Source organism: Mustela nivalis (assembly GCF_964662115.1).
Source record: "Mustela nivalis genome assembly, chromosome: 4".
Lineage (NCBI taxonomy): Eukaryota > Metazoa > Chordata > Mammalia > Carnivora > Mustelidae > Mustela > Mustela nivalis.
In genome coordinates, this window is record NC_139023.1 from 7,641,327 (window position 1) to 7,659,470 (window position 18,144).

Here is an 18,144-nt window from a genome sequence, read left to right on the forward strand (position 1 = left end):
TCGAAAAGTCTGGGTGAGACTGATTTCTATGTGAAATCCTTAGCTTTGTGTTAAGATTTTAATATTCCAGGAATACATGGACGATTGTTTTTTGTTTTTTCTGATGACTGCCTGTTCCCAGCCTCAGTGTCCTGGTGTGGGGGCACTCATCTGTCTCTCCTATCACCTGCCCACCCCTGCTTCTGACGGGCTTGAATTTCTCAGCACTTTGCCCAGCAGTGTTTGCTGTGGTGAATTCCATCGCCATGCCCAGGCAGGCACGGCGAGTGGGAAAACACGAGAGTGTTCTGTACTGTCTCACCACAGCCACCGTGTGGGTCTGGTGACAAGGGAAGGGTCAGCCTGGAGTCAGTCACCTGCTGTCGAGCTGGGGGTTGTCAGGTGGGCGACCTTGCCCAGAAGCACCAGAATCTGGACAGAGGCGGCCCAGAGTCTGTGAGGCCAGAGCCCTTCTCATGAAGGGATCTCACTTCTGCCGTAGGTGCCCAGCCTTGACCACACCAGGTCCAGACGCAGACAAGCATCTTGATGGTGAGTGAAGCGGCTACGCAGGAACCCCTGGCACTGAGTGGGGGCTTCCGTGGAAGGGGTGGAGAGCACGGACCCCAGAGTCCCACTGCTGGCAATTAGGAGCTGCGGGACCATGGTCAAGTTTCTACACCCTTGGCCCTTAGTTTTCTCATCTGTACAGAGGGCACACTGCATTTATAATATCTACCTCCTAGGGAGGTGAATCCAGGTAATGTACTTGGAACAGGATCTCTCTCATTGAGTGTTAGGTGAGAATAAGGTATTATTACGATACCAAGGAAAGACAAGTTCTGGAAATAACGGAACCTTAGGGCAAGGGGGGAGGAGAGTCTGAGGATGGAATCTCTAGTCCAGGCTGCTGTGGACTCACGCCAGTTTCTGTCGGGGAGCGGGGAGGCTGCAGGTAGAAACGAGGGGGGGTTTCTCACTCAACTCTGGGAGGCAACGGGGCCTGTGTTGGCGCTCGAACAGAGTTGGGGTGGCAGAGGCAGCTTCTTCCTTAGCAGAGAACACAGCCCAGTAGGACAGCGTGAACCAGCAGGGAGGTGACAGAGCCTGGCAGCTGACCGGGCTTGCTCTGGGCCACATGCCAGACCCCCTTGAGATCACCTAAAATAGCTGAGGGGAGACTTGGCAAGAGGTGGAAGGTCCCATTTTAGTAGAAGGTGTGAGCGCTGGGTTATACTTAGATCAGAAACCAGTCCCTTGAGTGGAAAATAACCTCGGGCTTCGGTGACCGACCTGGTTGGAATCCCAGCCCTGCCATCGACTAAACTGTAAATATGTGGTGAGCAGGGGCCCTCTGACCCGATAAAGAGTCCATAGAAGGAGTCAGTACTTGCAGGACTGCATGCTGTGTCCTGGAACCTCAGTTTCCCCATTTGTAACATGGAGAGCACAGTGACCATGACCTTGATGCAGGATGGCATCAGACAATGCCCACAGGCACCCAAAGTTCCTACTGGAAACTATGTTCCTTCTGTTTTATAGTAAATATTCGGTATCTTGCTTAAAATAGAAACGCAATATGTTTCTTGAGTCAAACTGATAAATGCTGCTTTAGTGCAGTAAATGGAGTCGGTTCTACACTTGCCAAAGTTTAGATCCTTTCAGAGAAGAGATCATACCTCTTTCAGGCTTTTTTCCTCAATCTGATCGTTACTTTTCAAGCTCCATGCTTTCTGACGAAAATAAAAATATAGCCAGCTATTGGTAAGTACCGCTGACCTTTAGAAGAGTTATAGGTGGCAGACAGGTTACTAAATAGTTGAAGGGTACTATGATCTGACTTGGAAAAGCTATAATGTAGGAAAACATATCGTTTGGACTCAATAATTTGTAATAGGTCAACACTACACATTACCATTAGGCCTTTCCTTTCCATGCACATTTAAAGTGCTTTCTGAGCGACGGTGTTCAGGCAAGCTTGGAATAATGGAGTTGGTACTTGCTTTTGTGCCCACGCAGGGCCTCCAGAGATGGCTGATTTACCAACAGGAAAGGGTCTGTTTCGTGTTGGGTCCTCTTTCTTCCTCCTGACTCTATCCAGTCAATCCTCCATGCTATGCCACTGGACACCGGGCACCTAAACTTACTAAATCTGACCCCAAGTTTTCAAACCGTCAGATCACCTCGCTCTAGCTTGCAGGTGCTTCCATTCCTCTCTTATGTTGCAAAATGCATGGGTTTTATTGTTGCTCTTTTCTTCTGAGTCAGGATAATCTTTGCTTAGCTCCCGAGGGTTGATACTATATTCTGAATGATTGAAATTACTTGCTATTTTAACTGTCAGGATGCGTAAGATGAACTTAATTTTTTTGAAGGAGGATGAAACAAGCAGGTATCAAATGTACTGCTAATGCCGATTTGCTTTAATCTGACTTGATTTTGTATCGCTGCCTACTTATTCAATCGACGTGTTTATTTTTACATCGATTTTAGAAGACATGGTGTATTGTTAAAAGCAAAATCACTGCTTGGAGAGTTTCTTCATTTCTGACACCCTTCAATTCTGTTTCAAGATCAGAGAGACCTTCCTGCTGTGCAGAAAATACTATTTATTGATGTGGGATAATTTTTTTTTAAGAACAAGTCAAGGCTACTTAATATGAGCATATCAGCTGAATGGCCGGAATAACAAACATATCAAAATGTGAATCACCACTGTCAGATGCAGGCTTTTAACAACTTTAATTGATATAATTATAATTAGTATGCAAGATGTCTTACAACAAATGTAGATACAATTACATCAAATATCAAAGAAGTTGCACATCCATCTTTAAATGATGTTGGCTAACTCACCCCAAGAAAGCAATCTGGCATTGGTCTCTTGGTTAGCACTATGACCAGTACCAACCAGCACTTTAAAAATCAAAGTTGAAATGGTACATTCATTTGCCAAAAAGAGGTTAAAGGCAAAGAAGGTGAATCAACGTGCAGATCAACATGGCCCAGTTGCAAAATTCATTTCCCACACACGAGGGATCGAACCATGCATCCTTGCAAGCAAGATGAAGGGCAAACGGAGGACATCAAACCAAAACCAACTCCACCAAGAACGCAGAAGGCTTCAGGATGGTGAAGGCCAGAGGCCCACTGCTCTCAGCACTCAGGTGTCCATCTTCTGTTCCCCTAACCTCCTGGATCCTAACTCAAGAGTCTGTGAGACCCAGTTCTGGGGCTGCCTTTCAATTTGGAGACAGGAACCATTCTCCTGGTCCCGGGCACAGTTCCCCCACAGTCAGCTGAACTGAGGGGTCGCTCAGAGCTGGGCCAGCTGCCTGCTGTGGCCAAGATACAGCTGTCATTTTATAGATTTAAGTCGAAACAATACACCAGTGTAACAGCAAATAAGAAACTGAAACTGAGATCACTTATATATCTAGGTAATACTTAAGATGCCTATAAATATTTTTCTCCAGAAACCGAAAACACTGTAGACGTCACTTCGTGAATCCTCACAACACATCTGTGAGGTAGCGTGGAGTGAGGTCAATAGGGAAGCATCCCCCTCATTTAAGAAATGAAGACAGACATCCAGGGAGGGCAGGAGACCTCACGGGGGCCCAAAGCAAAGAAAACAAAGTCGAATCCCACTCTTCATCATTTGCAGTCTACGGTCTAGAAGAATCCGCTTGCCTCCTTCCTGCTCTGACAGTCTATCACTTTATGACTAGTCCTATTCCCGGATGAAATATGATGGTTTTAGACCTCCTGGAGCAATTTCCTTTGGACAGACCTGGACAGCATCTCTCCCTGATGTAGAGGACATTAACTATCAGCGTGTATTTCTGGGGTGCGTGTGTGCGTGTTTCAAGCAACATGTGTTGAATACAGTTCAAATTCTTTGGCCAACTCAGAAAAAAAGGACTTGGCAAAAAAAGGTTCAACCTATAGGTATTTTATACTGACATAGCAAGGAAAGTTAGAGTTTTTTATGGGGAGCTGTCACCTTGCTGAATATATTTGCTTTAGGTCCAGATCCCTCTCTTTGCCATAAGGATTTGGAAGTTAATAGGCACAACAAACCCATCAAATGCTCTTGCACAATAGAAGACTCTGGTAAGGGGAGATGCTTACTGAGTCTGTGGTCATAATCGGTCAGTGTACCCCGTGAAGACGCCGGTCCTTCTGACCCAGTACTTAGGACTGGAACAGCATCTAGGAGAGAACCACTCGGAAGGTGTTTCATGGACATTTTGTCAAAATGTTTGTGGCCGAGGGAGGAATAAAAGGGATGTCCTGTTTTTATCGAATTGTCCTTTGCTAAACCGAAGGCCTACAGGCTTTATAAAGGGAGTGAGGGTAGAGAAGAGAGACAATTATTCAGGCCCAGCATGGCCACAGGGAGCACAATGGGTCATCCCTGGGCATTTTTCTGGGAATGCCCTTTTTTTTTTTTTTTTTTTTTAAATAATCAGAGCTAGCAGAATTCCTGGCGGCCTGCTTCTTATTATGTAGTCCTATTGTAAAATACCTCCGGGGCTTGCTCATTCTCCTCTGATATGTAAGGAATTTAGGGATAAATTCAGAGTGTGGGAAGGCAGGCTGTGGAGAGTGGCACAGCTCTGGGCATCTCGGAATAGCGCGGCCACAGCGATTTTCCTGTTGGCACTTTGCTGGACCACAGTAAGTGACAGGTCGAGCTGAGGGTCAAATTTCTGGAAACAGCAAGGCAGCAGGTTCAAGTTTAGAAATAGAAATTGATCAGTTTTAAGTTCTTTATGGCACGAGGTCACTGTAGGACAATAGGACGTATTCTGAATCAGGACCTCATGGATGCTTCCTAATCCATGAAGTTTCCTCCCGCAGTCAGGACACAAATGGCTGGTCACTGACATCAGGTGTTTCTGGAGGACAGAGTCCTCACCATGACATAAAGCTATCTAGAGAACATTCGGAAATAAAAAGGCAACCACACATGCCAAAACAATCCATCTGCCCACAAACTGAATACTTTTTAGGGAACAATTTAACAAATCATTTCATTTAGTTAAAAGTAAAAAATGTTACTAATCTGGGAGTGTCTTGTTTTATCCACCACGGGCATTTCAGTAAACCAGGGTTTCTCGAACTCAGCACTCCCGACATTTTGGGCCGGCTGATTGTTGGCTGCGGCGGGCTGTCTTGTGCCTTGCATGGATGTTTAGAGCATCTGTGACACCTACCTCCTTGTGGCACCCCCAAGTCGAGACTCTCAAAAATGTCACGAGACATTTGTAAAAGGTTCACGCGGGGGGGGGGGGAGCAAAATTGTCTGCTTTTTGGTAACCACGGTTGTATCTGGACATCTGCAAACCATACCAGTTCTTCGAAATTTGAGGTTGAGGAGCGTAAGGCCATGTACCCAGGAGTGTTCATTAATTTGAGGGCAGAATTAGGAAGGTAAGTGTATGGGAAGAATAAACGGATTAATCGGGGTGTCTGTTTCCTGTGGAAACGCCTCACTGAGCTACTGCAGATAGACGAATCCTTTACAGTTTTTTACAAAACGGTCTGCAGCCGTTTCCCAACAGACAGAAGGCAGTGAGCCAGCTGTTTTGTGCCTATAAAGCAAGGGTTCTTTCTAGAGGCTCCTTCGAGCAGTGGATGTCTCTGTGAGTTATTGGGGCCTGATTCCTTGTTCCCCCCAGGCGGTCGTCTGTGAGGGTCACCCCTTCCCTCCTGACCCAGCCCCCTCCACTGCCCACCGCACGCTACCCGCCCTCCCCCTTTCTCTTCTCTAACTCATCTCCTCTCCTGGGGACAGCCTGCTGCGGCCGACCACGATGGGCATCTCGGGCAGAGCTGGGCGGCCTGGAGGGCGGAACAGGTAGAGGGCACGCTGCGATCTGACAGCAACATGCCACGCTGTCCCTCGGCCTGCTGGCCTCCTCCGGGGCACCTTCTAGTTTCCTCCTCCACTAATTAGGCCGTTAAGAAGCCGGGATCCAGCTCACAGAGCCAAGCAGGCAACCTGTCCGATACACCAGGTAGAAAGAAAGATTAAAAAGGAATCGGAGCAGCCCCCTGCTTCCTCACCTGCAGGGTAAAACACTCCCGGGGTGCATTTCCTTTCCCCGCACCGAGATCTCATGCAATTTCCTAACTCAAAAGTTTGAGAAGTACCACCAGCTAAAAGTTCCCCTAAAAGTAACCCCCGATGCAAGGACTCACTCCCTGGCCCTCGGTCCCTCTTAACAGTGGATCCCGCGGCAGGCACGGAGGCTTCCACCACAGCGGTCTGGCTCCGGGTCTGCCTCCCTCAGCTGCAGAGAAGCCTCCACTCACCTTTAAACAAGGATTCTTTTTGTACCAGAAAGGGGAAGTGATAGCAGCCAGAGGAGAGGGAGGAAAACAAAACAACCAAACCAACGAAACAGGGCTTAAGAGATTGTCGCTCGATGCGTGTCAGGAACTTGTATTAATTCTACTGGGAAAGCGCTTATAAATAAACAGTTCCTCCTCGTCCCAGCCTCGCTCCTTCGTTAGGAGTCGTCGTACAGAGGGTTGTTGTAGTTTCCCCAGGATCCGTAGTCATGATCGTCCAGAAGCCTCCCGTATGAGGAATGCCTGGTCGGGGGAGGAGAGAGCTGCGGTTATTTGGAGCAGTTGCCTGTCTTAGGGGAGCCGAAGGCCCAGCAGCCTGCAGGGAGGAGGCTTTCAGGGCCCACAGGAGGGGACACGTGTTTTCTCCACCCACCAGCTCTGGAGGCCTCCGTCTACAAACTCCTGGAAGTTAGGACTGCTCACGTGGGAGCCCAGCCGGCACCTCCCATTGGGGTCACCCAGGTCCTGGTCTCTGTACACGATCTCTAGTGCCGGAGAAGGACGAGGACCCATTCCTCTGGCTCTGGCTACCGAGTAAGAAGTAGTAGCAAAGGGAAGGTTGCGTTCCTGGGATTTGACTTCGGTCCTGGACCGAATTTTCCCAGGAGTCATGAGGACGCCACCACAACCACTACTGCTCTCACCGTATCATGTTTTACAATTTACACCATGTTTCTGTGTGCCATTTTCACTTGATCCTCAAAATAAGGCCACAGGGCCAGTATTGCTTGTTTCTCTGAGAGGGCAAGATTTCTCTCTCCGAGCTCTTGATTGATGGGCACGAAGTTACCCAACTGAGCTGTGAGTCAGATTCTCACCTCCTGGGTCTAGATCCCGTGCTCTGAGCTTCCTCGAGTGTGATTAACATCGTTAGTTCAATGGCACCTTGGGTTTAACAGGCTTTGATTGGTCATTTTGGGAAACTGTCTCACAATATTATTTCTGTAAGAAACTGAAATCAGATAGTTCTCACTCTTCTGTTTAAAACCTCAGAGTGGCTCCTTATCTCACACAGTGAAAGCCAAAGTCATTAGCTTGGTCTGCAAACCCTCTGGGATCCGGCCCCTGTTATTTTTCTGAGCGCATCAGCTGCCATTCCAGTCCTCCTTGTTCCCTCTGCTCCAACTATGCCTCCTTGCTCCTCCCTATCACGTCTGGCACACTCTTGCCTCAGGGTCTTTGCACACACCGTTCCCTCCGCTTGCAGCAGCTGGCCTCCGGATCTCCTTCCTTCACCTCTGTCAAGTCTTTGCACAAGTGTCCCCTTCTCAGTGAGGCCTTTCTTAAGAACCCGAACTTGCAACTCCCACCCCCCTCTCCCAGCTTTCCTGGCTTAATTTCCTCAAAGTTCTCATCACCTCCTAACATACTATGTAATTTACTCATTTATTTAGTTATTGTCACCTTCCCTGACGAAACTGCATGTACGGATGATCTGCCCGCTTTGTTTGTGCTTGGCACTATCTCCAGTGCCCAGAAAAATATCCAGCGCATAGGAAGTCCTTAATGAATGTTTGCAGAAGAAACAGTGATTGGAAAAAAAAAAAAAAAAATCTCTGAAAGCCAATTTGTTCACAAGAAGGGAGCTTCCCAGTCATTGTATGGCTAAAAGTGCGGTCAGGATTAGAACATCACAAAATGAGCATAGACTGGCTCTCAGGTTCATGTTCCTGCGTGGATGATTACACCCGGCCACTGGAAATCACATTGGCTGTATAGAGTAGCGGCACACAGGCCGCTCCCCCTAATTTTTTTCTCAGCTCGACAGGAAAACTGAACAAAATGAAAATACAATCTGAAAGGCACAAGAGGCATTTGTTATACTTCTATCTGTTGCTAAAATCACTGCTGTCGCTCTTCTGAAGTTATTTACGTATGCCAGACATCTGAAAAGAGACGATCTGTTGCAAAGCACCAGGCCCCTGCAGACTTGGTTTCAGATTCTTAGTCCTCTGGATTCTGCAGACTCGCTCAGCTGACCCAGCCTGGGCATCTGCAAATTTGAGGATGTTCCACAAGACCCTTTCTTCACCCTAAAGGCCCACCCTAAAGGACAGAGACCACAGGTAACACACCAGTGATTTTCTGATCCCCGGGAAGAGGGGAGGCCAGTTTTGGTACACAAGGTCACTGGCCACACATTGCCACCCCCTCCCCCACATTTAACACCTCCGGCCTCGACCAAATCCTTCAACAGGATGGGATGATTGAGCAATGGCAGCTCAATGAACAAGTAAAAACCTGGGGATTGCTCGACTGGAGCCAAGCCTAAATTTTAGTATGACTTACTGTTGCAAGCCTGGCCAACATCTACCTAATAAACCTGCTCCTTTATTGATAGGATACTCCTGCCTCACCTTTGTATGGTAATATAACTTCTCACAGCGTTTTATATCTATCATATAATTTTATTCCCACGAAGTATCAGTTAGGTCAACAGATGTATGTCCTCGGCTATTTTTTTAATCCTGTGTTTCTTCACCTATAAATTGGAGAAACTTAAAATGTGCTATTGCTGGCAGGAGGATGGAATGAGGTAATGCATATAAAGCCCTGGCACATAGTAAATGCACAGTAAGTGTTGGCCAGTACCGCTTTGTGATGTTTATTATAATGAAACTTACAAAAGCACACGGCAAACCTGCAAACAGTGGAAAAGAGCACGGAGAGAAAAGCAAGCCTCCCTCCTGCCAGGAACTCCTAAAAGCACACTCTGGGCACAGTTATAAAACCGGTTTCTTATTTGATTATTGGCATTTTTTTTAAAAAAAAGCATTATGCTGGAGGGTCAGAGGATTAACAATCTCTTGGTCATCGGGTTTTCCTGCTTATAGTTAGTCCAGGCAAGACTATTTGATCAGAGTTCTGCCTGAATCTGCTGTATTATAAGAAAACATTCCCTACGCGAATATCAGAAAAATAAAAGCAAAGGATGGATCTTTACTTTCATTTTTCTTTGCCCTCTTGTTGGAATGAACAGGGAGTTAAGCAAAATACCGACAGCCAAGGAACGTGAAGCCAGAGATATAGATAAGCCGTATTGGGGAATGTACTGCAGCTGGAGGGCTTGTTTTAATATATGAACGTGTCTGAGCAAGAAGCACTGGGCGTGCTGGGACGCAAGCCAGGTTTGGATCAATCCTCTAATACTGTAGAGAGAGGAAGACAAACACGTTTGTACGTGTGTACGTGTGTGTGAGATAAGACAAGAGTAACTAATGATCCTTTTAAACTCTCTCTCTAGTCAGAACTTCTTCAATCATGCACGTCTTAGATGGCAAAGGGGAGGTTTTCATATTGGTCCTCGGGGAGCCCACGATGGGGAACAACCTCGCCTTCGAGTTAGGGAAGGTGAGGCTCGAGGAATCCAGATGCTGTCTGTGTCCATGTGCCTTAGCGGCAGAGCTGGTGCTGAAATCCGGGTCTCCTGGCTCTCTTGTGCAGAACTCCTTCAGCTCTTCTCACCCAGAAGAGCAGTGGGTACCAACGGCATCTTCGCCAGGGCACAGCAGCTTGGTTTCCTCAATTTCTTCGTCGAGCCCGGGGCCGTCCCACACAGCCAGCGCAGCCTCGCCGTGCCTCGGCTCCCTCAGGCGGTACACCTCTTGGGGGCAGAGCGCCTCTTACTTTTCTTTGACTTTTCTGCACATCTCACACGCTGCTCTCGAGGCAGCAGTACTTTCACGAATGCCCGATGCCGAGGGCTCCCACCAGGTACACATGAACAGTATAGACAGAGTTTGCTCCGTCAGCACCAGCAGGGACTTGTACAGTCCGGGGCAATTCCTAGTGTAATATAACCGGAGCAGAGGGGAAATACTATTAACCAAGCCAACGGGTCAGAGCCACCATTTTGACCTTAATTGTGAGAAGAGGAAAGAGAATTCTACCTAAATTTCTCTGAGGCAAGCATGTAGCTTTAAAGCACTCAGCACAGAGCTCACGGTCCCTGTGAATCAATGGCCCTGTGCTGTGAACCCCGTGTTGCTGCTACTGTGCGGCTTAGTGAGCTAAAAGCAGAACCCATGGGGGACAAAACAGGGCATGATTTATGTCAAGTCCTGGTCTCACAGCTTCCTTCTCAAATGGCTTGCTCTAACAGGAAGCAGCCCTTCCTTCTCCCCACGTCCCTAATTGCTGATGCCCTGTGACAACTGGTACGTGCAGCGATGACATCTGCGGTTGGAGGCTTTCTCCGCAACTTCTCTGGGGTACCTATTTTTTTTAAACTTTATTTATTTATTTATTTATTTATTTATTGGAGAGAAAGACAGAGAAAGAGAGAGAGAGAGAGACAGCATGAGCATGGCGGAGGGAGAAGCAAGCTCCCTGAGCAGGGAGCCCGAGGCGGGGCTCGATCCCAGAACCCTGGGATCATAACCTGAGCTGGAGGCAGATGCTTCATCAACTGAGCCACCCAGGCATCCCTGTGGTACCTCTTTTAAGATAACTGCAGCGGCAATACTTAATGGAACCCAATTGTCTTTGAAAATGAAGTGTTTTCCTTCCCTTGTGTGGACACATAGTTGTTGGCGAAAACGCCTCTTCTTTCTAAGGGTCAAGCTCAGGGTTGCGTCCAGGGTCCAGCTTTGCTTACTATCACCCCTCCCTGCCCCCCGCCAAGTTCTCTCCTCTCGAGTCAAGTGAGTTCTGTCATTCAAACCTGAGTGCTCATGATGTGCTAAGAAGGAAGGGTATAAAGATGGAAAAAATATGGCTTAGTGCTGAGAAAGCACAGCCTAACTTATAGCTCATTAGTTGCTGGTAATTAAGCCTCAGACTCTTACATCCACTTGCAAAGCCAGTCTGGTTTAGCTGCCACTGTCTCCTTTGCTTCCATTGGGGGCTTCTTGCTTTCTCTCATTGTCCTTTTTCTGCCTGGCTCCTTTCATTTAAAGATTCAGTAAAACCTTATGACCCATTAGGCCCTATTTAGGGGCCGGGAGATGCCTCAGTGAGCTAAACAGACCAAAACCCCTGTCCTAAGGAAACTTCCATTCCGGTGGGGGGAAGGCACAACAAATAAGTCATGAAAAATAATACGGTGGAAGGTAGTATGTGCCGTGGAGGACAACAGAGCAACTGAGGGGAATGAGGAGTTCCAGTGCGAGGTGGGGACGGTCATTAGGAATATGGCGATTGGAAAACAGTCTCACTAAAATGACGGGTGAACAGCAGGTGAATGAGGTGTGGGGGGAGGCACGTGGATGCCTGAGGTAAACCCTGCAGAGAGGACAGAAAGTGCAGAGGCTCTGAGGAAGCGGCAAACAACATCTCTGTGTGGCTGCTACCAAACTATAATTGTTTCAAAATAAATTATTCAATTATTGGAATGATTTTAGATGTACAGAAACATCGCAAAGATGGTACAAAGAATGGGGGGATGCCCTTCCCCTGCTTCCCTTGTTAGTGACATGGTGTGTAGCCATGTCACAACTGTCCAAAGTAGGAAAGGAACATGGCCAGTGACGGTGTTGAGGCTAAGAAAGCTGTGACCATTAGGGGCGAATTTACAGCTACTGTAGCAAGATAGTGGCAGGATGAGTATCATAATTTAGGAAACCTATCAGCGCTGTCTTTCTGCCCAAATCCCAATGTTGGAAAGCTTCCAATCACTCATTTTCAAGGTGTTCTGCCCACAGTCTGCGTTTCTTTTAAAGAGCAGTTACTTTTGAATTTATCTTTAAATAATCGTGTTTCCGTTGAAGGAGTCGATAGAATTTGTTTGTTTTCTCTTTTTCAATTATCTGCTGGTATCGTCCTGGCAGACGCTCACCACAGAAAAGGCCCATATATCGAAACACTTATTAGTAAAGAAATTCAGAGTCACGAGTAAGTAATGACGAGTATATGGTTTTAACGGATTCCCGCAAGCTTCCCCTTCTCTAAACCCTGTTTCGCCATATTTGGAATAAACGAAGACTGCTGCTGTACCCCAAATTTTGCTACCCAGAATCATTCACTCCTCCAGGAAGGGTAAGTGTAAAACAATTACTGTATGTCGGGTACGGCCAGGGGCTCGCTATCCTTCTGGTGGAGCAGACTGACAAAGGCGGCGGTGACTCCAGGATAAGGAACGGAGTCCTACAAAGGAGACACATGCGGTAAGGGGCGTCCATGGAGATGGTGGGGAGGAGGCTTCCCAGAGAGCATCTCTTTCAAGCTAGACAATTTGGAATTAGCCAGGTAGAAAAAGAGATGACTCCAGCACCTCCGGCTGGAGGATCCGCACGTGCAAAGTCACTAAGACACGGAACAGTGGGAGCACCGCATCTAGAACATGTGTGTGGAGTGTCGGGAAACGGGTAGATCAGGGTTACTCAAAGGGGGTTTCTCCCAGACAGCAGCACTGGCCTCATCTGTGAGCCGTCACACTGCTTCAGCTCCTATGGGGACCGGACCCAGGAAACGGTGCTGGTATGTTTTTGTTTTTGATTTTGGGGGGACTTTGGGGGGACATGTCTTGAAATGTATTTCTTCTAAAGACCCCCGATGATAGATACGGGAACAGGGACAATGGTTATAAGGAACGCACTAGACCCTTGCAGGAGACAGAGTGACGAAAGGGTTGTATGAGTGAGTTCAGATATAAATACAGATTTTTCAATCATAAACATTGTTATTGACCGGTATTTGCTAATCCCACGTTTTCATAGATCGGTATCGGCCTCTACGTGGATAGGATTGCTTGCTAAGCATAGATATATTTAGTTGGAACATGACAATGAGCTGTCCAATACCCGTCGAAGCTGTTTTCCAATGTTAAGCAGAGAGGAGCACCTAACTTTGCTTGGATGAACCACGGGCACGTCCTGCAGCTACAATACAGGATACTAAATTAAATTTCATTTTCATTTAATTTCTTTTAAGACCTACTTCCTGAGGACTTTGTATAGTATCACCTCTAAGCATCTTCCTCTGTTTTTTGATTTTTGTCAAAATACGTTAAGACTTGACTCAACTGGGTTTAGGAGAACATTCAGGAAGAACTGCTAACATTGCCCAGTCATCACCTGGAAGGAAACTGTGTTTTTAATGAGCTCCCCTATCGATTCTTATGCACATTAACATTTCAGAACTACTGAGCTGGAGAATCGAGTCAGCCGGACCCAGAGAACGCCGAAAGCAGATCTTAAAAAGCCAACCTGTCAGTAACAAATTCTAGACAATCTCAGACCTTACGGCTGCCTGGGCCAAATCTTGAAAGCCACAACCACCAAAAGGCATCCAGTTGTATAACATATAATCGCTGGAAGACTGAAAGCAGAACAGGTGACTTCTGACAAAACGCCTTCCAAGCCAGGCCCTGTTGTGTCTATAAATCACGATCACATTTATTTTTGTGAAGGGAACAGCCCGTGTTGTCCGCCTGGGTTACTCACCCCTAATTATAGCAGCGTCCTCCTTGCTGGCGACAGCAGATACGGTCTCCTGAGCAGGGGATTATCTTGTGGCAGAAGAGTTTTGAGCCAATTTCCACAAAAACAAAACGACTTCCCTCGGTCTTCCATCAGCACTAACTAAAGGCAACTTTCTGCAAGAGGCACACGAAGCTCTTGCTTTCTTTTTGGCAGACAAGCCTTGGAATCAAGACTGCTTACAAGTAGATTCTGCTGATGAACCTATAACAGGGGTGCGGCCTCCCAGGTGCAAGGAAAACAACACACCTGAAACCATCAAATGGGACCTGGACGTCTGCCCGTCAGTGCATAAGGAGAAAACTGAGCTGCTGCGTCGTCTGCTCCCCTCCCCTCCTCCCCCTTCTCTGAATCCCTGGTGCCTACTGAATGGCACTGTCGGCGGCGACCACCTAACTGAGCACCGCGGTGGTAAGCACCCTTGTAACAGCAATCACGATGACAGGACTTACCCTGTCCACCGGCACGGAATGTTTCTCTATATTATAATTTAATCCTTGTAACAATCCCGAGTTAGGTATTAGGCCTTATATTAGTCATGGATAGTATTACCTGACCTGAGTTAGACACCAGTGCCATAATACTAACACAACCATGTATGGTCACAGAACTATAAAACTGATCATGGAGTGACTAAACAGTTTGCCTAGAGTACGTATTCTTAGCCACCAAGGGCTCCACATTTATTACTTGGTTTCATCTTCCGAACAACTTTGAGAGATGGGTGTTATCCACTCTATTTTTACAGATGAAGACATGAGGGCTCAGGGAGATTATCATTCACCCAAGTCCACATCAGCAGGAAGGGGAAGGGTCCGTGTTGAACCTGACCACAAAGCCATGCTCCTCCCTCCCCCCACCCCCAACTGCCAGCAAAGATGCCGCGTCGGTGATGGAGAACAGCTCAAGGGCAGTTCGTGTTTATAAGTCACTTCCACCAGCGGCTTAGTGACAGAAGGAGTCGGCCCTGTAGGCAGGGGACACTGTGACAGGACTAAGGGTCACGTGTCCCTGAAGAAGAGGAGCATGGAAAGAGAGGGTGGGCGGAGGTGGCTGACGCCTTCTGAGGGAACCAGGGTTTGGGAAAAGGTGAGATTACTGAGCCGGCAGCAGAGCTTACAACATGCCCTTCTCCTGGCTGTGGGGCTGCCCTTGGAAGAAGATTCTTCTTTGGCATTTGCAGGGACCCAGGCTGGGCCAGGCTCACGGCCCACTGGCTACAGGCCAGAATGGTTTCCCCGCCGGCTGGGCTTTCAGTCTCTTCCTGCTCCAGCCAAGTGAGCTGAAGGACCACAGGAGACAGACCTCTTGTCATGTGGTTCTCCTCAGAAACTGGGATCATAGGAAGGGAATAAACTTCCAGCCAAGGGGAAACGTCACCTCAGGTACAGACGCCCGCGTGTGTGTCTCTGCATACGCACGCACACACACGCACTTGTCAACTGACCTGCGTGTACTTCTGGTGAATGAGACAAGTGGGGCTTTCCAAGAATCTGGCAAAGTAACACTTGAAAGGGCTGTGGCACAGCCTTAAAATTCGTGAGGGCTCTTCACCTCCTTATGTTATCATTTTGCCAAAATAATTAACAGAGCAGCAGAAAGGGGCTTTCCTTAGGGGCTTTCTAAACAGGGGTCTAATCGCTTGATCCGTCCTTAAATTTATAATCCCAAAGATAAATAACCATCTTAAACTCATCCCACTGGGGCCTTCCTGCATTGAAAGAGGAGGACCTACATGGGGGAGAGAAACAGTGACTGCTTCATTTTAATCATCCACTGAATTAATCTGGTGTTGAGAATGTCTGGAGAAAACACTCTTTAAATTTTTAAAATAAAACGTTATGCAATTTTAATCAGCACTCATTAGAATCGATTTTAATGACCTGCTAACAAAACATTCCAAGTGCAGTGCGTTCTGTGATGGCAGGATCGTGTCTCATCACTGGTGGGCCCCCAGTGCTTAGAGGGGGGCCTGGCACACTGCTATTGCTCAGGAACTGTCCAGCAACTGCTTTACTGGGGGCCCTTCCTTCCATTTGACCACTCTGGTGATGGTGATGGCAGGGCTGTGTACTTGGGAAGCAGTGTCCATTCATTTGCCCAACAGTGTTACCACGTAATACCACGGCCCTCATCTTACAGGGGAAGGAGAAGTGAGGGTTAGTAAGGCTCCGAGACAGGCTCAGGTCCCTCCAGAACTCACTAAAAACTGGGAGAGCTTGGATTCCAACTGAGGTCTCCTTGCCTCTGGAGTCTGAGTTCTTAGTGCTCTAGACTGCCTGTCTATAGTTGGTGCTTTGAGATGGTGAACCTGAATTCTTGCCTGGAGTCAGGATAAAGATCATTTTTGGCAAGTGTGTGGCAAGAAGAAAGCATTTCTATTCCACTCCACACTCCAGGGGAGGTCATATTTTTTGTGACCTAGCCCTTCAGAAACTCACCACTGTGACTGCAAAGTGATTCTGAAGGTTATCGGTAAGTTCCGTTTTGCCTCCTTGCACCTGACACGAAGAGACACCGCTGCAGGTGGGAACGAGGGTCCCAGACTAGCTCATAAAAGCCAATTTAACTCCTAATGAAAACAGCATATCTGCAGTGATAAACTAATAACAAAATGGATGGAAAAGTGTATCATTTAGTGAGATAAAATTCATAAAATTACGTTTACTGGTCAAGGAAATACAGACTTAGTGAAGAAAAGAGATTATTTTAAGCTATGAAGGAGCAAAGATGCTTCCAGGAAGGGTTTTAGACACAGGTAAGGCTGGCCCTTTAATTCCAACTTCTCTTAGAAATCTGGCTGTCCTGTTCTTTGTACCTTAGATAGAGGTGGTAATACGAGGCAATCTCATAATTGACACCATCACACGGTTGATCTGGGCTACGCGATTTAGAACAAAAGACCAAGGGAGGAAAAGGGAAAGAGGATGGGGGAGGTTCCTGGTGGGTCTTGGCTTGGGCCGGGGTGAGCAGAGGAAATGAGAGAGAGCAGCCAAGGGACTGTGTGAAGGGGATGATCGATTAGATATGTGGTTTACTTATTCAGTTTATTGAGTATCTTCTTTGCGCCCAGTGCTGTGCTCACCAAGTCTGGGTCCTCATGGAGCTTAACATTTTTTTTGTGTATGGGGAAAAGGGACAATAAAGAAGTAAACAAAGATATAAAACAATGAATAAAATAATAAACAGTGGTCCTAGCCAGGGCAAAAGTAATGAGGCACCAAACTGGAAGAGAAGTCTTCTGGAGGACGTGATGTGAAAACCTTGCATGAGCAAGAGGTACCAAAAAAGCCTTCAGAGAGGGTCGGGCAAGACACAAGAATGTGGAGAGAAAAGGAGCCTGGTGCGTTCTGAGAGTCGGGCGGAAAGCCAGCGCGACTGCGGCTGGTGGTTGGGCGAGAGGGAGAAGTGACGAGTGAGAAGAGGAAGAGCAGGCTCCATGAGTGATCTTGAGGGCCAGGCTGCGGGGTTGGAATTTAGTTCTAAGTACAGAAGGAAGCCACCAGGGCTTTTAAGGGACGGAGTGACAGGGTCTGCCCAGAGTCAGCATGAAGATGCCCCCAGCAGTTGACAAGAGAACGGGTCGGAGGTCAGAGGGAGGCTGTGCTCATGATGGTGGCACGTGGGCTTCTGTCCCTTGTTAGAGGCGCTCCACAGACGGGCACAGAAGACTGCCACTTGCCATTAGGCATGTTCGGGGTAAGTAATGTGGTTTTGGAGACTTTGGGATTTCACAAAGCAGTAGACCACAAAGTTGGGGGCTCACAGACTGTGGCGACTTTCTATTTGGCTAAAGCAAATAAAAACTCAGCTGCCGTCCGTGATCACCTTCATTTCAAAGAGATGAGATATTTTAAAGCCAAAAATATAAGGACATAACCTCAGGGGGGAAAAAATCCAATTTTATAGAAAACACTACTCCTTCCTTTCTTTCCTTCTTTCTTCTTTTCAAGATTTTTTAAATTTGAGAAACAGAGAAAGAGAGCCCAAGCAGAGGGAGAAGCAGAGGGAGAGGGAGCAGCCGGTTACCTGCTTCAGGCCAGGACCTGAGCTGAAGGCATCCGATTCACCACCTGAGCCACTCAGGCGCCCTCAAGACACAACACTTTCCTTTGCATTTTCAACATTTTGCTTTAGCATCAGTGAAATCCTCCTTACAGACTGGACACACTCCCACAGTGGAACTTCAAACATTGGTATTTGTAACCCACTGAGCTCCCGTCTCTACCCCATCTCCCAGATGAAGAACATGAGGTTCGGGAGGCATGTGGCTTTCCTGAGGTGAGGAGGGGCCTTATGGGCAGGGGGCCAAGGCCTCCGTCTCCCGACTGCATGTTCCCTCACCATCGTGCTGTGTACTTGTTCAGCGCGGCCAAGGTTCAAA

At 47.5% G+C, this 18,144-nt stretch overlaps 1 protein-coding gene across 1 annotated transcript in view; it reads right to left on the reverse strand.

Annotated features, from left to right (window-relative positions):
- Positions 1-2,702: 2,702 nt before the first annotated feature.
- Positions 2,703-18,144, reverse strand: part of PARM1 (prostate androgen-regulated mucin-like protein 1) — a 106,036-nt gene continuing 90,594 nt past the window's right edge. Inside the window, exon 4 of the mRNA XM_082727335.1 lies at positions 2,703-6,585. Within this exon, the coding sequence (XP_082583461.1) occupies positions 6,501-6,585 (85 nt within the window). The 3' untranslated portion in view covers positions 2,703-6,500. The remainder of the gene's footprint in view (positions 6,586-18,144) is intronic.